The sequence below is a fragment of the Cibotium barometz genome, chromosome 30 (genome assembly GCF_041138505.1).
Source record: "Cibotium barometz isolate CiBa-2024 chromosome 30, ASM4113850v1, whole genome shotgun sequence".
In the NCBI taxonomy this organism is placed as follows: Eukaryota; Viridiplantae; Streptophyta; class Polypodiopsida; order Cyatheales; family Cibotiaceae; genus Cibotium; species Cibotium barometz.
Window position 1 is genome coordinate 19359359 of NC_141075.1, and position 15602 is coordinate 19374960.

Genomic DNA, 15602 nt, shown 5'->3' on the forward strand with positions numbered 1-15602 from the left:
TGCAAGAGTTTATATGGGGACCTCATCCTCACTCTTTGCAAAAAGTTTGGTTTCCACCAGAACACATTTAGTTACAATGTGCTAACCAAAGGCCTAATTTTTTGAGGGGGCTCTCTAAGGTCATGACACATTGAAAACTGAGCAAATGGCATGCACATTGCATCCAAATGTGCTTGGATCTTGTACTACTACCAAACTTCGTAAGAGTGTATATATCGACCTCACCCTCACTTTTGCAAATTTTGGTCACCATAAAAAGCACATTTTCTTGCAATGTATGAGCTAAAGGCCCAATTTCGAGGGGGCTCTCTAAGGTCATGACACATTAAAAACCGGGTGAATGGCACGCATATTACAACTAAATGTTCTCCAATGGTGACCAAACTTTGTAAGAGTGTATATATGGACCCCACCTTCACTCTTGCAAAAGTTTGGCTCACCATCAAAGCACATTTGGCTGTAATGTGAGAGACAAAGGCCCTATTTCGAGGGGGCTCCACATTGAAAACCGGATAAATGGCATGCACATTGCATACAGACGTGCTATGATGGTGACTAAAGTTTTCAAAAGTATACATGTGGATCCTACCCTTAGTCTTGCAAAGTTTGGTCACCATCGGAACACATTTGGTTACAATGTGTAGACCAAAGTGAAAAGAGACAAAACATTAGGTGAAAGAAAAAGACATGTTTGGATAAGTTTGTGCATGTGTGTGTATTATGTAGGTGCATGTGTGTGTTTGTGTGTGTGTGTGTGTGAATGTGTGTGAATGTTTGTGTGCATGTGCGCCTTGGTGAGAGAGGAGGGAAGATAAAAGATAAACTTCTATGTATCTAAAACAAATATAAGAGAATAATACATGGGATAAATCATGAAGTTTTCTAACCCAACTACTCTAGGCTTAGCCAACCATGGTAAAAAAACATCATATAATGACTACAAAAGTGCTCACCCAACTACTCTGGGTTTAGTCATTGTCACTATCTAAATGTAGCCAATCTGGATCATCATCTATAAACTGACCTCACTTCCAAGGAGCCTCTATAACTCATTGTGCAGTAGAGAATCCCACGGTGGAGACTCCACCCTGGGTGCACACAGCAGTACGCCTGTCTGCACACTGCCTTCAAGAGACCTCTGCACCTCTATGTCTCATAATGCCCACAATCTATCCTATCTCTCTAGACAGAGAGTTAAGTTAGCACCCACACATGTCTCCCACTCCACACGTGTAACATGTTTAGTAAATAATCATAAATTTATGTCGTTAAGTCTTGACAAACGTGCCACTAGGTCTAACACCACCAACATGCTCAAGTGCTATGCACCTGCTCTCCTCTAGAACAACCTATAGCTGCTTGCACTTTGTCTCAGTCCACTCCAACTCTTTTGGCTCCTCAAAGCCTCTGGGAGAGTCTTAATGCCCGACTCACAAGTAATGGCTAGTAGGTCCTCTTGCGTCATGTTAGAGACTAGCCACTATCTATGGATCAATCTCCATTGTGCTTTGGAAAAGTTCATCATACCCAAAACTCAATAGGTAGCTAGGTTGATGTCATATGTATAGATTGGGCATTTACTAGTTGGAGGGATATGCAAGAGATGTGGAAGAAGTGACCACATCCTAGCGTGTATGCACCTATCGCATATTGAGGGGTTGAAAACATACTAAGCACTCTCCCTCACATAGAATCTATGGGGCCTATGCAGCAATGGTCGTCCGGCGGCTAGGATCTCCGATGGAGGACAAGGATATAAGGTGGAATAAGGCTCACTATGGACTCCTTGACTACGAGCAATCTATCGAGACTGATGAAAAAAGTGCTCTACTCTATGCTCGGCTATGCGACACCTTGTGACCTCCTCATATAGCCGTATATATATATATATATCTCGGTGGTGTCTACATGAAAGAGCAAACATAAATAAGATACATAGAAAAAGTACACGAGACATTAATAAACATGTAAGTAAACAAATCAAAGATAGGTACCAACCTCAATCATCACCGTAGGCATTGTGTGTGAAAATAATTGCACATACTGGATGCTCTCAATATCTCGATGGTGTCTACATGAAAGAGCAAACATAAATAAGATACATAGAAAAAGTACACGAGACATTAATAAACATGTAAGTAAACAAATCAAAGATAGGTACCAACCTCAATCATCACCGTAGGCATTGTGTGTGAAAATAATTGCACATACTGGATGCTCTCTATGTAGTAAGCCATACATCGACCCCAATCTGTGATCCAAGAGCCTCAATAGTTGAAAGTGGCACAAAGGTTGGTTCTGCCTCAACAACTCGAAGGGCTGGAGGGGGATCGTTGCTTACCCTGCTTGCCTAAGCGACCCCTGCATGCACCACCGCCAAGACGAGCAATACCGTAGTCCACCTCTAGTCCTAATACAAACTCTGTATATAATTTCTTTGCAAAGTATAAGTGAATCTGGCAATGGTGCGGGCATCCTCCCATGAGCGGCTACATATCAGTTATAGATATGTGCAGCTAGGTGGAAGCACCTAGAAATAAGAAGCACTTTCCCAACTACAGGATGGACTCCTTGGCCATCTCTAAAACCAAATCCCTAATGCCAACGGAGCTTGTCCACCTCGGTATGTTGTGTCTGTAGCCACTTGTCTATAGACATGATGCTACCTAGGCTGTGTAAGGAGGACAACATTGCCTCTAGGTTTGCACAATGTGCAAGGTAGATGGTGTGTCACCTGCACTCATATGGACCATCGATACTCATGGGTGAATCGAGGCTCTTAATGGACTCCGTGAGTCCATGCTAAAGAGGATGATTTGAGGCCACCCTAATGAAAACCCTAACCTAAGTGCGGAAGGGATCAAAATGTGTAATGGAGATTAGGGAAGACCTAATAGAGATTATGTGAAAAGCTAACTTAGATTAGGGAGAGAGGGATCCCTAAGAGTGATCAATGAGAATGAGGAGGGGGAAAAAATGGGGCTTTTATATCTCGATCGAGTTAGGGTTAGGGTTTTAAGACAAAGAACTCGTTGCACCCTATGATTTGTTACCATATAACATCATGGATTGGGTACCCATGTAACTCGGTCAAGTTACGTGAAAAATTAAAATAATATTTTTTGGATTTTCTCTTTCCTTTGCAACATCATTGAGCTACACACGTCCATCAACGGTTGGGTATACATGTAACTCGGTCGAGCTATGTGGAAAATAAAAAAAAGTAAAGGATTTTTTTCTCTCCTTTGAAACGTCGTCAAGCTTTACATGTGTTCATCATCGATTGGGTATCCACATAGCTCATTCGGGTTATGTGGAAAATTGAAAATTTGATTTTTAAAGGATTTTTTTCTTTCCTTTACAACATCAAAATAAAAAAACACGTGTCCATCATCCGTTGGGTATTCCATGTAACTCGGTCGAGTTACATGGAAAACTGAAAGTTTGATTTTTGTGGATTTTTTTTCTTTCCTTCACGTCGAAATAAAAAAACACCTGTCCATCATGGGTTAGGTACCCACGTAATTCGGCTGTGGGTTGGGTACCCACGTAATTCGGCTGTGGGTTGGGTACCCACGTAACTCGATTGGGTTACATGGAAATTTGATTTTTTTATTTTTTTGCCTTTCCTTTACAATGTTGACCAGCTTCACATGTGTTCATCGGTTGGGTATCCATGTAACAACTCAGTCGAGTTACGTGGAAATTTAAAAAATTGATTTGTTTTCCGTCGCAATGTGGTTGAACTGCACACATATCCATCTGGATTGGATATCCCCATAACTCGATCAAGTTATATGGGATTTTTTCTTTGAATTTTTTTCTTTCTTTATGTAGTCATTGTTGAGGTGCATGCTTGGTGTACATGAATGCCATGGTTTATGTAAGTAACTCGATCGAGTTACATATTAGACATCCACATAGGCAGCTTCGAGTTCCATGTTGTATTGCACCAAGCAACTCGATCAATATATACATGGAAAAGTGAGGACCCTTATTGTACAGCCAATGTTAAGATGCTTAAGTTCACAACATGCAAGAGGAGGAATTAAAAGTTTTGAAATAAAAATAATAATTAAATTAGGGAAGAAATATGAATATAAATCAAAGAGGTGAAACAAAAAAGTTATAAAAAATAGGGTGATAATGTGGCTAAAGCTAGATGTGTGTGTGTGCGTGTGTGTGTGAGAGAGAGAGAGAGAGAGAGAGAGAGAGAGAGAGAGAGAGAGAGAGAGAGAGAGAGAGAGAGAGAGAGAGAGAGAGAGAGAGAGAGAGAGAGAGAGAGAGAGAGAGAGAGAGAGAGAGAGAGAAGGATAGAGATTAGATTTTATTAGCATTTTAAAAAAGAACTCAAAGTGTTTATAAGACCAACAATACATGTGATCCATGTATGAAGTATCAATCATATAATATAGAAAGAGAAAAAAACATGAAGTTCCTATCATCTCGCACCCTCTCCTATGACTAAATACATAGAATCAATGCCCACCTCTCGTGTTGGGTTTGTTCGGTGGTGTTTAAGTATGTCATTTGGAGTGTCCCTAATTTGGAGTTGGCAAATCGATGGTTTATATCTCTAGGATTGAATGCATATGGCTATCAAAAGGAACAATCGTAATGGCTTCAATACAAGGATGTACACATGAGATATTTAGAATTTGGTGACTTGTGAATAATAATTTTTAAGTCTTGTTCATATGAATATTTTAAACTCAATGCTCTTCCCCTTTAGAAAGTATAGTAGTTTCAAAATGAGTGGAACTTCCATGAGATCATGAATGTTTTGAACTCAATCCTCTTCCCCTTTAGAAAGTATAGTAGTTTCAAAATGAGCGGCACATCAGTGAGGTCATGAATGAAATTATCACCTCTATCAGTGATTATTATTTTGATACTCAAGCATTGGTTTTGAGTGATAGTCCACTTCTTAATAACTCTATGAATTGATTTTCAACCTTTTCTCCTTTGTGATTACAATATGCAATACATATAATAGTGTGAGTGGTTTAAAGAATATTATCAAGACCATCACTTTATTCCACTCACTACTAGTAACACTTGTAGATTCTTAATTTTTCTTATAACTTAAATTAGTAGTATCTAGGTGTAAATAAACCATAAACATGAATACATTTTCTTAGAAAGTCAATACCTATTTTATTATGAGGATTTCAAGCATAAATTTCTCTCTCTCTCTCTCTCTCTGTTTCTCTCTCTCTCTCTCTCTCTCTCTCACACACACACACACACACACACACACACACACACACGCACGCACGCATGCACGCACCCACGCGCGTGCGCGAACGCACGCACACATGAAACAACACCATGAATAAACTCATGGAATCTATGAAGTACATTAATTTAGCCACTTCTTTCTAGTATCTATGTCAAGTTCTATGTTGCTAACAAATAATCACCAACATGGTAACACATCTACTTCTAGTGCTATGTTGTTAATATACAATCATCAACATCATGTTTTCATTTGATTATACATTTATAAAACTCTTATTTGAGATGCAAGAGTTACATCGAGTAACGAATGTAGGAATACTAAGCTTGAAAGCGTTAATGGGCATGCCCTTAAAGGAGAGAGGAAAATAATGCCTTTACGTCTGTTGGTGCATGTGTCTATTGCTCTAGCACAATCTTAAAGGTGGTTACTTTTAAGATAAAATCAAGATTAGCTTTATTTATTATAAATAAAAACGAGATTCACAAGGTTCTTGTGCACTCCCAAGATGGCTTTTATTCCACCATGTGGGTCTGTGTCCCCATCCCTTTTTGGGGGGGTGATGACATAAGATTGGGTCTAGAAGTGGGAAACTTGTGAAACTCTTATTCTTTTTTGTAATAAATTAAACTAAAAAGATACATTTGATTCAATCTCAAAAGTAACCATGTCTAACATTGTGGAGGAATAATAGACATATACACCCCCACACATAGAGACATTCTTTTCCTCCCTCTCCTTTAAGTGCATGCACCTTAAATCCTTTAATTCATATACTCACAAGTGTGCTTGTTGTTGTGAGCTTATATGCATTAAAGAGGCGATATGATATGATTAACTACAAGAGAGAGAGAGAGAGAGAGAGAGAGAGACGATTGATCTCATGTCCATGGGGTGAGATTTTTCTATTATGTAAAGTGGACCATCTTAATCTTGTGACTAGCGACAAAAGCCACCCTTGAAATTCACACAATTATAAAATACACGTGTTTCTTGGTAATTTCCAAAGACAAGGTGTGATTAGCTATTACCTTACACCGTAGAAAAGCACATAAATTATAAAATACACATGTGCAATGCTCGAAAAAAATGGCATTCCAATGTATTTGTACGGGCCAAAATTAAGAAAAATCGATTGAGATTTTAAGTAACCCTTATTTTAGGAATGATTTTTCATGTATTTTAGTTGTAAAACCTACATATTGTAGAGATAAGGGAAACAAAAATCGGATAGATATAAGAGTTGTCCATATTTTGATTGGAACTGGAAAAAATCGGATAGACATAAGAGTTGTCCATATTTTGATTGGAACTGGAAAAAATGTTTTTTTTCGAGCACTGCCCATGCGTGTTATAGGTTTGATTTGGTCATGTTGAGGGTGACGTGGAGCGATTAGAATTCTCCTTAGAGGTTTGATTGGTCATGTGAGGGTGATTTTCAAAAGTTAGGAGGTGACTGAGGTTTGATTGATCATGTGAGGGTGATTTTCAAAAGTTAGGAGGTGACTTGAGAGTGCATTTTTCCATGAGCAGATATGCGTGGGACGGTGGGACCACCCAGTTGATGTTGACGAGTCACAGCAGCCAAAGGGGCCGCCATTGGAGGCCAGTCAAAGCTGCCAGCAGGCCGCCGCACGCCATGAGGGCCTTTGGAAATTGGATGCTTCTATAATCTCCTTAACCCTATAGGTAGTAGTACACACATTTTTGAAGCTCTCAGTACACCCTCAATCCCCTCTACACACACAATCGCTTCCATAGCCTCTAGCTCTTCATTGCGGCTATGGCAGCGGCGGCGGACATCTCATGGAACCGCCTTCCCCCCGATCTTAGCGACCTCCTTCTTGCCCACCTTTCTCAGGCTGAGCTCTCACGCGTTCGCTCTGTTTGCCGCACATGGCTTGCCTCCATCACCTCCCCCCACTTCCGCCGTCTCCACCACCAGCTCCACCCCCGTACCCACCCCTGTCTCCTCCTCTACAACCATGCCGTCAAGATCTCCGCCTGCGATTGGTGCACCAACGGCCCAGATCCCACCACTTCCGGCGCCCGCCCCCTTTGCCCCCCCTCTTGGCGTGACCTCGCCTTGCCCGCCTTATACGTCCGGGAATGGGCCGGCTCCTGCAATGGCCTCGTCTGCCTCCGCAGTCACCTCACCTCCAAGGGCTACACCGTGGGGTGCCTCTTTACCGGCCAATGGGACACCTTGCCCGACCCTCCCCACCCATACTCTCTCTCCAAGCTCTGGGCAATGGTCGCCGACACCTCCAACATAGGCAGCTTCTGGATCCTCCTCCTCCAGCTGAACAGCACATCAGCGTCCCTACATGTGTACGATTCTGAGAGAAATCAGTGGGCACTAAGGGCACTGCCGGCGCAGTCTACTGTCATAGGAGGGGGAGGAAAGGGCCCTCTCATCTCCTTCAACAGCACCGCCGCCTGTATCGGCGAGCTGGTGTATTCCATCCAGGCGGAGAATCGTTCCGTCGTCACCTTTGATGTCAAACGGAACGTGTGGAAGGCTGTGGACGCCAGCCTGCCCGCCAACCTGACCTTCCAAGTTGCCCAGCAAGAGACTCTCATAGAAACGCCTCCTAAATTGATCGAGGGTTTCAAAGGCAAAATCTTATTGGTAGGGGCGTGCTTGGATGAGAGCCTAGCAGTGGTGTGGGAGCTGGACGGGGCACGCAAGGCGTGGAGAGAAATGGCACGGGCCCCTCCGCACATGTGCTCACACATGCTGGACGAGGCCAAGGAGTGCCGCAAGGCCGCCGTCCTGCCCATCAGGTACACTGGCCAAGGGGAGCTCATCGTTGTCATGGCCTCTGGTTCTCAAAAGGCTATCCAATTCGACGTAATGGAGGAGAAGTGGGCGTGGCTCGACTTGCCGTCTGCCGTGAATTGCCACCTTTCCCTTTGCTGCCAGCCCCCCTACTCAATTACACGCTCCTAAGAGCTCCGTCGCAGCAGCTCCATTATATAGATGTCGTAAATAAGAGCTGCATCGCGCGCCTTCCGAGAGCCGCACCACTAAAGCGTGCGTTGGCGTTTAGAGCTGGAAAGCTGCTTACTACCATTGGAGGTACAGAGCACCATATATCATAGCAGCATGTCGAAATATCAGAAGATTTAACTGGCAGAGTAGTCCAAATCTTTGAAGAAGAGTGCAGTGGGTAGCTATTTTGGCATATGCAGAAATACTTGAAGCTTCTCATTTCACGCCAAGAATTCTGTATGTTGCGAAACGAAGCACCAAGAAGGTAGAAACTAGCCAGACCTTGCTGCGCAGCTCTAAGCCCACTCTTTGTAGAGTTTTTTTTTTTTCTGGGTGGATCAATCAGTTATATTTTTGTGAATTTTAGTAGAGCTCTTTTATAAACCCTATGTAAATGTTACCATACTTCAAATTTTCTTTTTTGAAATTGGCTAGAATTAGAAAGTACAACACAACACACATGCGTGCCCTGCCACCGTAGGGACTCTCAAGCAACACCTTTATCTATTGCACTAACTAGCTGTCACACCATACTTCAAAATTGAAAGCCTAGAAAGTAGTTTTGGACTTCTAGTGGAACCTATTATTTCACACAATGTACTTATACACCCTTTTCTTTTCAAAATCCAATTGAAATGGTTTGAAGGTTAACACATGCTTTGAAACCCAATAATATGGGTCCCAAATGTTTTTTTTTTTGCATTAATTAGTTTGAAAGTTTTTGCTAGAGTTCAACACCTCAGAAACATTTGATGTGTGCCAGTGGGAAGGAACTATCGCGAAGTTTGTAGAGGTGTCATGAAATTTCATGTGATTGCTATATGTACGCGTGTGTTGGGCGGTCTCTCTCCTTCGGGCCTAGTCTTGGTAGCATGGAGGCTTGCACTGAAACTCTATCCCCAACTGTTGTGCATGAGCTAATTGAGGCTCACGCATGTGATTAGAGGCTCGAACTATGCATATGATTAGAGGCTCGAATTATGCATGCTAATTGAGTCGATTTGAACCTTAATTAGTTGCTTGCTTAATGGGCTTCTTAGAGGTTTGATTAAGGACGATTTTGGTATCCAATTGGTGCTTGATTAGAGGCTCAATTAGTGTCCAATTTGTAACTGAGTTAAGAGATCTTCTATTGCTCAATTTTCAAAGCTTTGTTATTGCTCAATTCGTAGTTAAATTTAGAGCTCTATTAGGGCCAAGTTTGTAGCTCATTTACATAAATTAAGAATTTTTATTAGGAAAAACACAAAATCCTCTGTTTGTTTTATTTTTCTGTTGGGGAAACCTCCGTTTTTTCTCTCCAATTTATACAATAATTTAAACAAAACAAACAAACAAACAAATAAACCCAAACCCCTCTCCCTATGTGACCCCCAACCCCCTAACCCTACCCCTAACTAACCACCCGTCCTCCCCTTATTAATGGCCTTCTCTCTCATATATAGGCCTGGTCACTGAAACCGCCTGTGTCGCCCGTAGCCACCATCGTGCACTGCGTGAGGAGCACCGAATGCGTTCCACTACTGCAGCCGCCGCCTATAGCAGCACCCTATAGCCGCCTGGCGACGCCGCCAGCCTGCTGCTGAAGCCGCCGCCCACCCGACTCCGCCGTCGCAACCTCTAGTAAAAGCAAAAGAAAAAACTAACCGTAAGTTCTTACTTAAAGTCACATCCACTCACATATACACACGTACACGCACACATTCCAAACCAGGAGACCCCCCCCCCCCCCCCAAACACACACACACACTTACGATGTTGGCCATCGTCGACAACATAGTTCATGCACACACATGCACACCCATACCTATCCTCCCCAACAAACGTTGAGCATCCGACACAACCTATCTCCATGGCAGTTTACAATGCACCAAATGTGTCATTACCCCCATCGGTTTTAGTACCTCGACCCCTACCTTTGCGCTTAATCAAATAGGTTTTGAGGGACTTGTTGATTATCTTGAGTACAAGGCGGAGTTTGATACCGCATCTCAGATAATTGAAGACTCCACATAGCTTTACCCTGACTACTATGCAGTTGATGCTGGAGGAGGATTCAAACTAGTGTACCAACTAGCTGCGGTAGGAAGAGGCCAAGACATCAACACTACCACCAAGACAATGCCTCTTCAATGTTATCACTGTCAGGGACCACACAAAGTCTCTAAATGTCCCATCAAGAATACAACAATCGCTCTAGTTGCATCTTCTCTCCCTACAACTTGCAATCATTGTGGCATAGATCATTGGATCAAGGATTGCCCAATGAAACCAATTGCTGCAAACCAACAAAGTGGTCCCATCATCATGCCTCTCAGCATGATTGGGGTTAGTAACCAAACGTGAAAAACAATCTTCAAGAACCCTAATCCGCCTGTGAAGGCAATAACAAGACTCATGGCTCAAAACATACTTCACATGTTTTGAAAGCCTAGAAAGTAGTTTTGGACTTCTAGTGGAACCTATTATTTCACACAATGTACTTATACACCCTTTTCTTTTCAAAATCCAATTGAAATGGTTTGAAGGTTAACACATGCTTTGAAACCCAATAATATGGGTCCCAAATGTTTTTTTTTCTATTAATTAGTTTGGAAGTTTTTGCGAGAGTTCAACACCTCATAAACATTTTGATGTGTGCCAATGGGAAGGAACTATCGCGAAGTTTGTAGAGGTTTCATGAAATTTCATGTGATTGCTTGGGTGGTCTCTCTCCTTCGGGCCTAGTCTTGGTAGCATGGAGGCCTGCACTGAAACTCTATCCCCAACTGTTGTGCATGAGCTAATTGAGGTTCACGCATGTGATTAGAGGCTCGAATTATGCATATGATTAGAGGCTCGAATTATGCATGCTAATTGAGTCGATTTGAATCTTAATTAGTTGCTTGCTTAATGGGCTTCTTAGAGGTTTGATTAGGGACGATTTTGGTATCCAATTGGTGCTTGATTAGAGGCTCAATTAGTGTCCAATTTGTAACTGAGTTAAGAGATCTTCAATTGCTCAATTTTCAAAGCTTTGTTATTGCTCAGTTCGTAGTTAAATTTAGAGCTCTACTAGGGCCAAGTTTGTAGCTCATTTACATAAATTAAGAATTTTTATTAGGAAAAACACAAAATCCTCTGTTTGTTTTATTTTTCTGTTGGGGAAACCTCCGTTTTTTTCTCTCCAATTTATACAATAATTTAAACAAAACAAACAAACAAATAAACCCAAACCCCTCTCCCTATGTGACCCCCAACCCCCTAACCCTACCCCTAACCAACCACCCGTCCTCCCCTTATTAATGGCCTTCTCTCTCATATGTAGGCACCTTGCAACCGGTCACCGCCTGTGTCGCCCGTAGCCACCATCGTGCACTGCGTGAGGAGCACCGAATGCGTTCCACTACTGCAGCCGCCGCCTATAGCAGCACCCTATAGCCGCCTGGAGACGCCGCCGCTGAAGCCGCCGCCCACCCGCCGACTCCGACTCCGTCGCAACCTCTAGTAAAAGCAAAAGAAAAAACTAACCGTAAGTTCTTACTTAAAGTCACATCCACTCACATATACACACGTACACGCACACATTCCAAACCAGGAGACCCCCCCCCCCCCCCCCCCCCCCAAACACACACACACACTTACGATGTTGGCCATCGTCGACAACATAGTTCATGCACACACATGCACACCCATACCTATCCTCCCCAACAAACGATGAGCATCCGACACAACCTATCTCCATGGCAGTTTACAATGCACCAAATGTGTCATTACCCCCATCGGTTTTAGTACCTCGACCCATACCTTTGCGATTAATCAAATAGGTTTTGAGGGACTTGTTGATTATCTTGAGTACAAGGCGGAGTTTGATACCGCATCTCAGATCATTGAAGACTCCACATAGCTTTACCCTGACTACTATGCTGTTGATGCTAGAGGAGGATTCAAACTAGTGTACCAACTAGCTGCGGTAGGAAGAGGCCAAGACATCAACACTACCACCAAGACAATGCCTCTTCAATGTTATCACTGTCAGGGACCACACAAAGTCTCTAAATGTCCCATCAAGAACACAACAATCGCTCTAGTTGCATCTTCTCTCCCTACAACTTGCAATCATTGTGGCATAGATCATTGGATCAAGGATTGCCCAATGAAACCAGTTGCTGCAAACCAACAAAGTGGTCCCATCATCATGCCTCTCAGCATGATTGGGGTTAGTAACCAAACGTGAAAAATAATCTTCAAGAACCCTAATCCGCCTGTGAAGGCAATAACAAGACTCATGGCTCAAAACACACCGATTCTAGAAGAGAACACAACAGTCCAAGCTACCTCGGTAGAGAAAGAAGAAGAGCCATAAAAGGGAGAAATCTGTAAAAGAGGGTAAACATGCTGAGAAAACGGAACGGGTAAACTTGGAGACATCCGATGAACCAATCTACATGAATGGGACTGATGAGGATTCTGATTTAGTCAGCACACAAACTGACTCTAAGAAGCCAGAAAAACACAAGCAAAACCAAAGGAGCCCAAAAAAGATGAGACTCAAACAGGAAAAAAGGCAAACCAACTCAAACTTGGTTCCATGAATAAGGGCCAAGATGCGTGTGTGATCACCCAAAATACACTAAATGGCTGAAAGTGTGCGTGTAAATGCCTAATAACTAAGGGTGAGGTGTGAAAAGCGACCCAAAAGTGTGCATGTGAACAAAAAAAACACAATGCTCCAATGCACGTGAACAACCCCCAGAGTGCTCAAGTCAACACTAATCACCCAATGTGTGAAGTGCGTGTGAACAAAGCGAAAAAAAATCTCAAAATTCCACCCACTGTGTGTGAGAACACAACAAATATTCTACATGCGCAAGCCACGGCCTAAAGAAAATAAAAGGGTAGCCAAGGATAATAAAATATGGACTGTGGCAATAGGGAGAATGGGAATGGCCAAAGTGTGGAAGCCAACATGTGAAAAAGGGTCAAAACCCTGAGTTGGGGAGTAAAAGGGGGAAAAACCAAAATGAGAATCCACATGTACGGCCAGCTTACGCTGTGAATCCCTCTGAAATGCCTCACTGCGAATACCACTGAGTGTTGCCACTGCTTTGTTGTTCTACGTGCATGGCGCTCAGCATAATACGTGTGAGCTAGCTGTGTTGGAGTTTTGCGCTAAGCTACAAGGCAATGAGTGCTGAGCCTCTGAATCCAGTTGCATTAGCAAGCAATGATGCATGCCAGCGCGTGTAGACCCCTACACCAGTTGCGTTGGTTCCTATTTGTTGTGGGTACTCTGAGCAGCAAACGGTGGCTGAACTGAACAGACTAGGAAAAGGGGGTAATTGAACTCGCCTTGTGCTTTTGCAGAAGTGATCACGGCAGCAACTGAGCTTCCCACTCACTGCTACTGCGTGTAAGACGTGTTGAGCACGATCTTTGTTCTTTGGCTCTGCGATGACGACTGAACGGTACTTGTGCTTTGAATGCCACCACTGAACGATGCTTATGATGTCTGATGTCTATTGTGCCAATGATGTTGCGTTATCCTCGACTACCTCGACTAAAGCATTGCAGTGTGTGTGTTTTGGCCTGCTACTAGAACGACAGCAGTGAATGTTGTTAGGCGCGTGCAGCAACCATGGGCAAGCAAACTGTGTAGGCACTGCATTGCGATGTAGCTTTTGCTTGCTACTAATTGAACTTCTTGAAATGAATGATAGATGCTTGATGATCCTCTGTAGTATGAAGGTAGTTCTTTACTGCCTTGCTGAGATTTAGTGCTATCTAGAGATGCACACTAAGGCAAAGCATAGTGGACACAAGCCCTCGTTGATTCCATGGCATTGCTGTTCTTTATTCAATACTTTTGTGCCAATATTTGCAAATTTTAGCACTAGTATTCAAAATTAGTACTGAGTAGTGTTTCAACCACTAGTTGATGCAAGATCCACTAACAATACTAGCTACCTCACCACACCTTCGAGCTTTCAAGGCTTGTTTCATATGCAATCTTGGTAATAGAGATTTCTTTGTCAGACTTTGTTTTGCCTATCAAAGAGATTGCATGACTTTGCATGTCCCCCAGCTCTGTTTCAGTGCTTTTAATGTACATTTGTTTATGCCATAGGATGCCTGCAAGCACTCTTGTTTTGATTAATGGCTACCACCCTTGTTTATGAAGGATTTTTTGTCTTGTGTACAGGGTTAGAACACCGTCATGCATGCATTATCCTTCACAATTCTGACCTGCATGTGTTTGCTCCACTCTTGGTTTGCTTGCTGACCCCCACAAGGCTATGATGCTTTTCCCTTTTGCATTCCAATGGTGTTGCAAACCACTATTTGAGAGTTGTTGTAGCCTAATGAAAAGGTTGTATAAACTTGAAACTTGGAATTATGTAGGAATGATGTGCTTCTAACAGCTCTTTTCTGTAAGGACTTCAATCTGCATCTAACCCAATAGCCTACATGTCATCTGTATCCTTAATGGCTAGTAGCCTGTATAACTCAGCCTCTTATTGTCACTTGCACTCTGCTTTTCATGCTACTCTTAAACATTATGCATGGAAAACCAGAATCCCTTGGTGTAATGGAAGCACATTAATTTAACCAGAGGTCTCAGTTCAAATCTGAGAGGAATTATACTAGTTTTACATCATTTTTCATGTATTACCTCTTTAACATGTGTGTAAACATTAAATCTTTCACCATGTCAACATGCATGTTGCATTTTCACTATAATAGATGAATCTTATTGATCAATAGCCTTGAAAATGCTTGCAGAATAGCAACAAAGCTAAAGCTTAATGACTTTCAAGGTTTTGTTATTGAGCTATTGCTGTTGTATGACGTTGATCTTGGCCAAGAATGTTGAAATTGGGACCAAGATTTGCTTGAAATTACATAATTTCTTCAATGTTGATGAAACTGTTGATGATGTGTTGTCCCTTCTTCTCAAGATTTGATTTCTGCACTATGTCTTTATAATCTCTTGAAAAAATCTGCACAACTCTGCACTGTACTTTGCATTGTTCGTGAAAATCTACACCAATCCTTGGAAATCTGTACTGATTGCACATAAAATCTTGAAATCTGCACCAAGATTCTGCACACTATTTTGAAACTTTATCAAATTTCTGCACACTTTCTTGAAAATGCACCAAATTTCTACATAGCAATCTGAAATCTGTACAACAATCTAGCAACGTTAATTTTCAGCACTACACTCTTCTTCTTGTAATATTTCTCCAAGAACTCAAAGATTTGGCAATCTAAGGTTTGATCTTGAAGAAATAAGGGATTTAAGGATTGATATTTGAAACTGTACGCTCTCTAATCAAGATAATGCAAGAAAATCATTCAAAATTGGTTGCTAAAATCTTTGCAAAC

The 15602-nt window shown here is 42.2% G+C and overlaps 1 protein-coding gene across 1 annotated transcript; it reads left to right on the forward strand.

Annotated features, from left to right (window-relative positions):
• The first annotated feature begins 7022 nt into the window (after positions 1 to 7022).
• On the forward strand, positions 7023 to 8192 carry LOC147621240 (F-box/kelch-repeat protein At5g15710-like). The gene has a single exon (XM_086824432.1). The coding sequence runs from the start codon at positions 7023 to 7025 to the stop codon at positions 8190 to 8192; it is 1170 nt and encodes a 389-aa protein (XP_086680558.1).
• The last annotated feature ends 7410 nt before the right edge of the window (positions 8193 to 15602 follow it).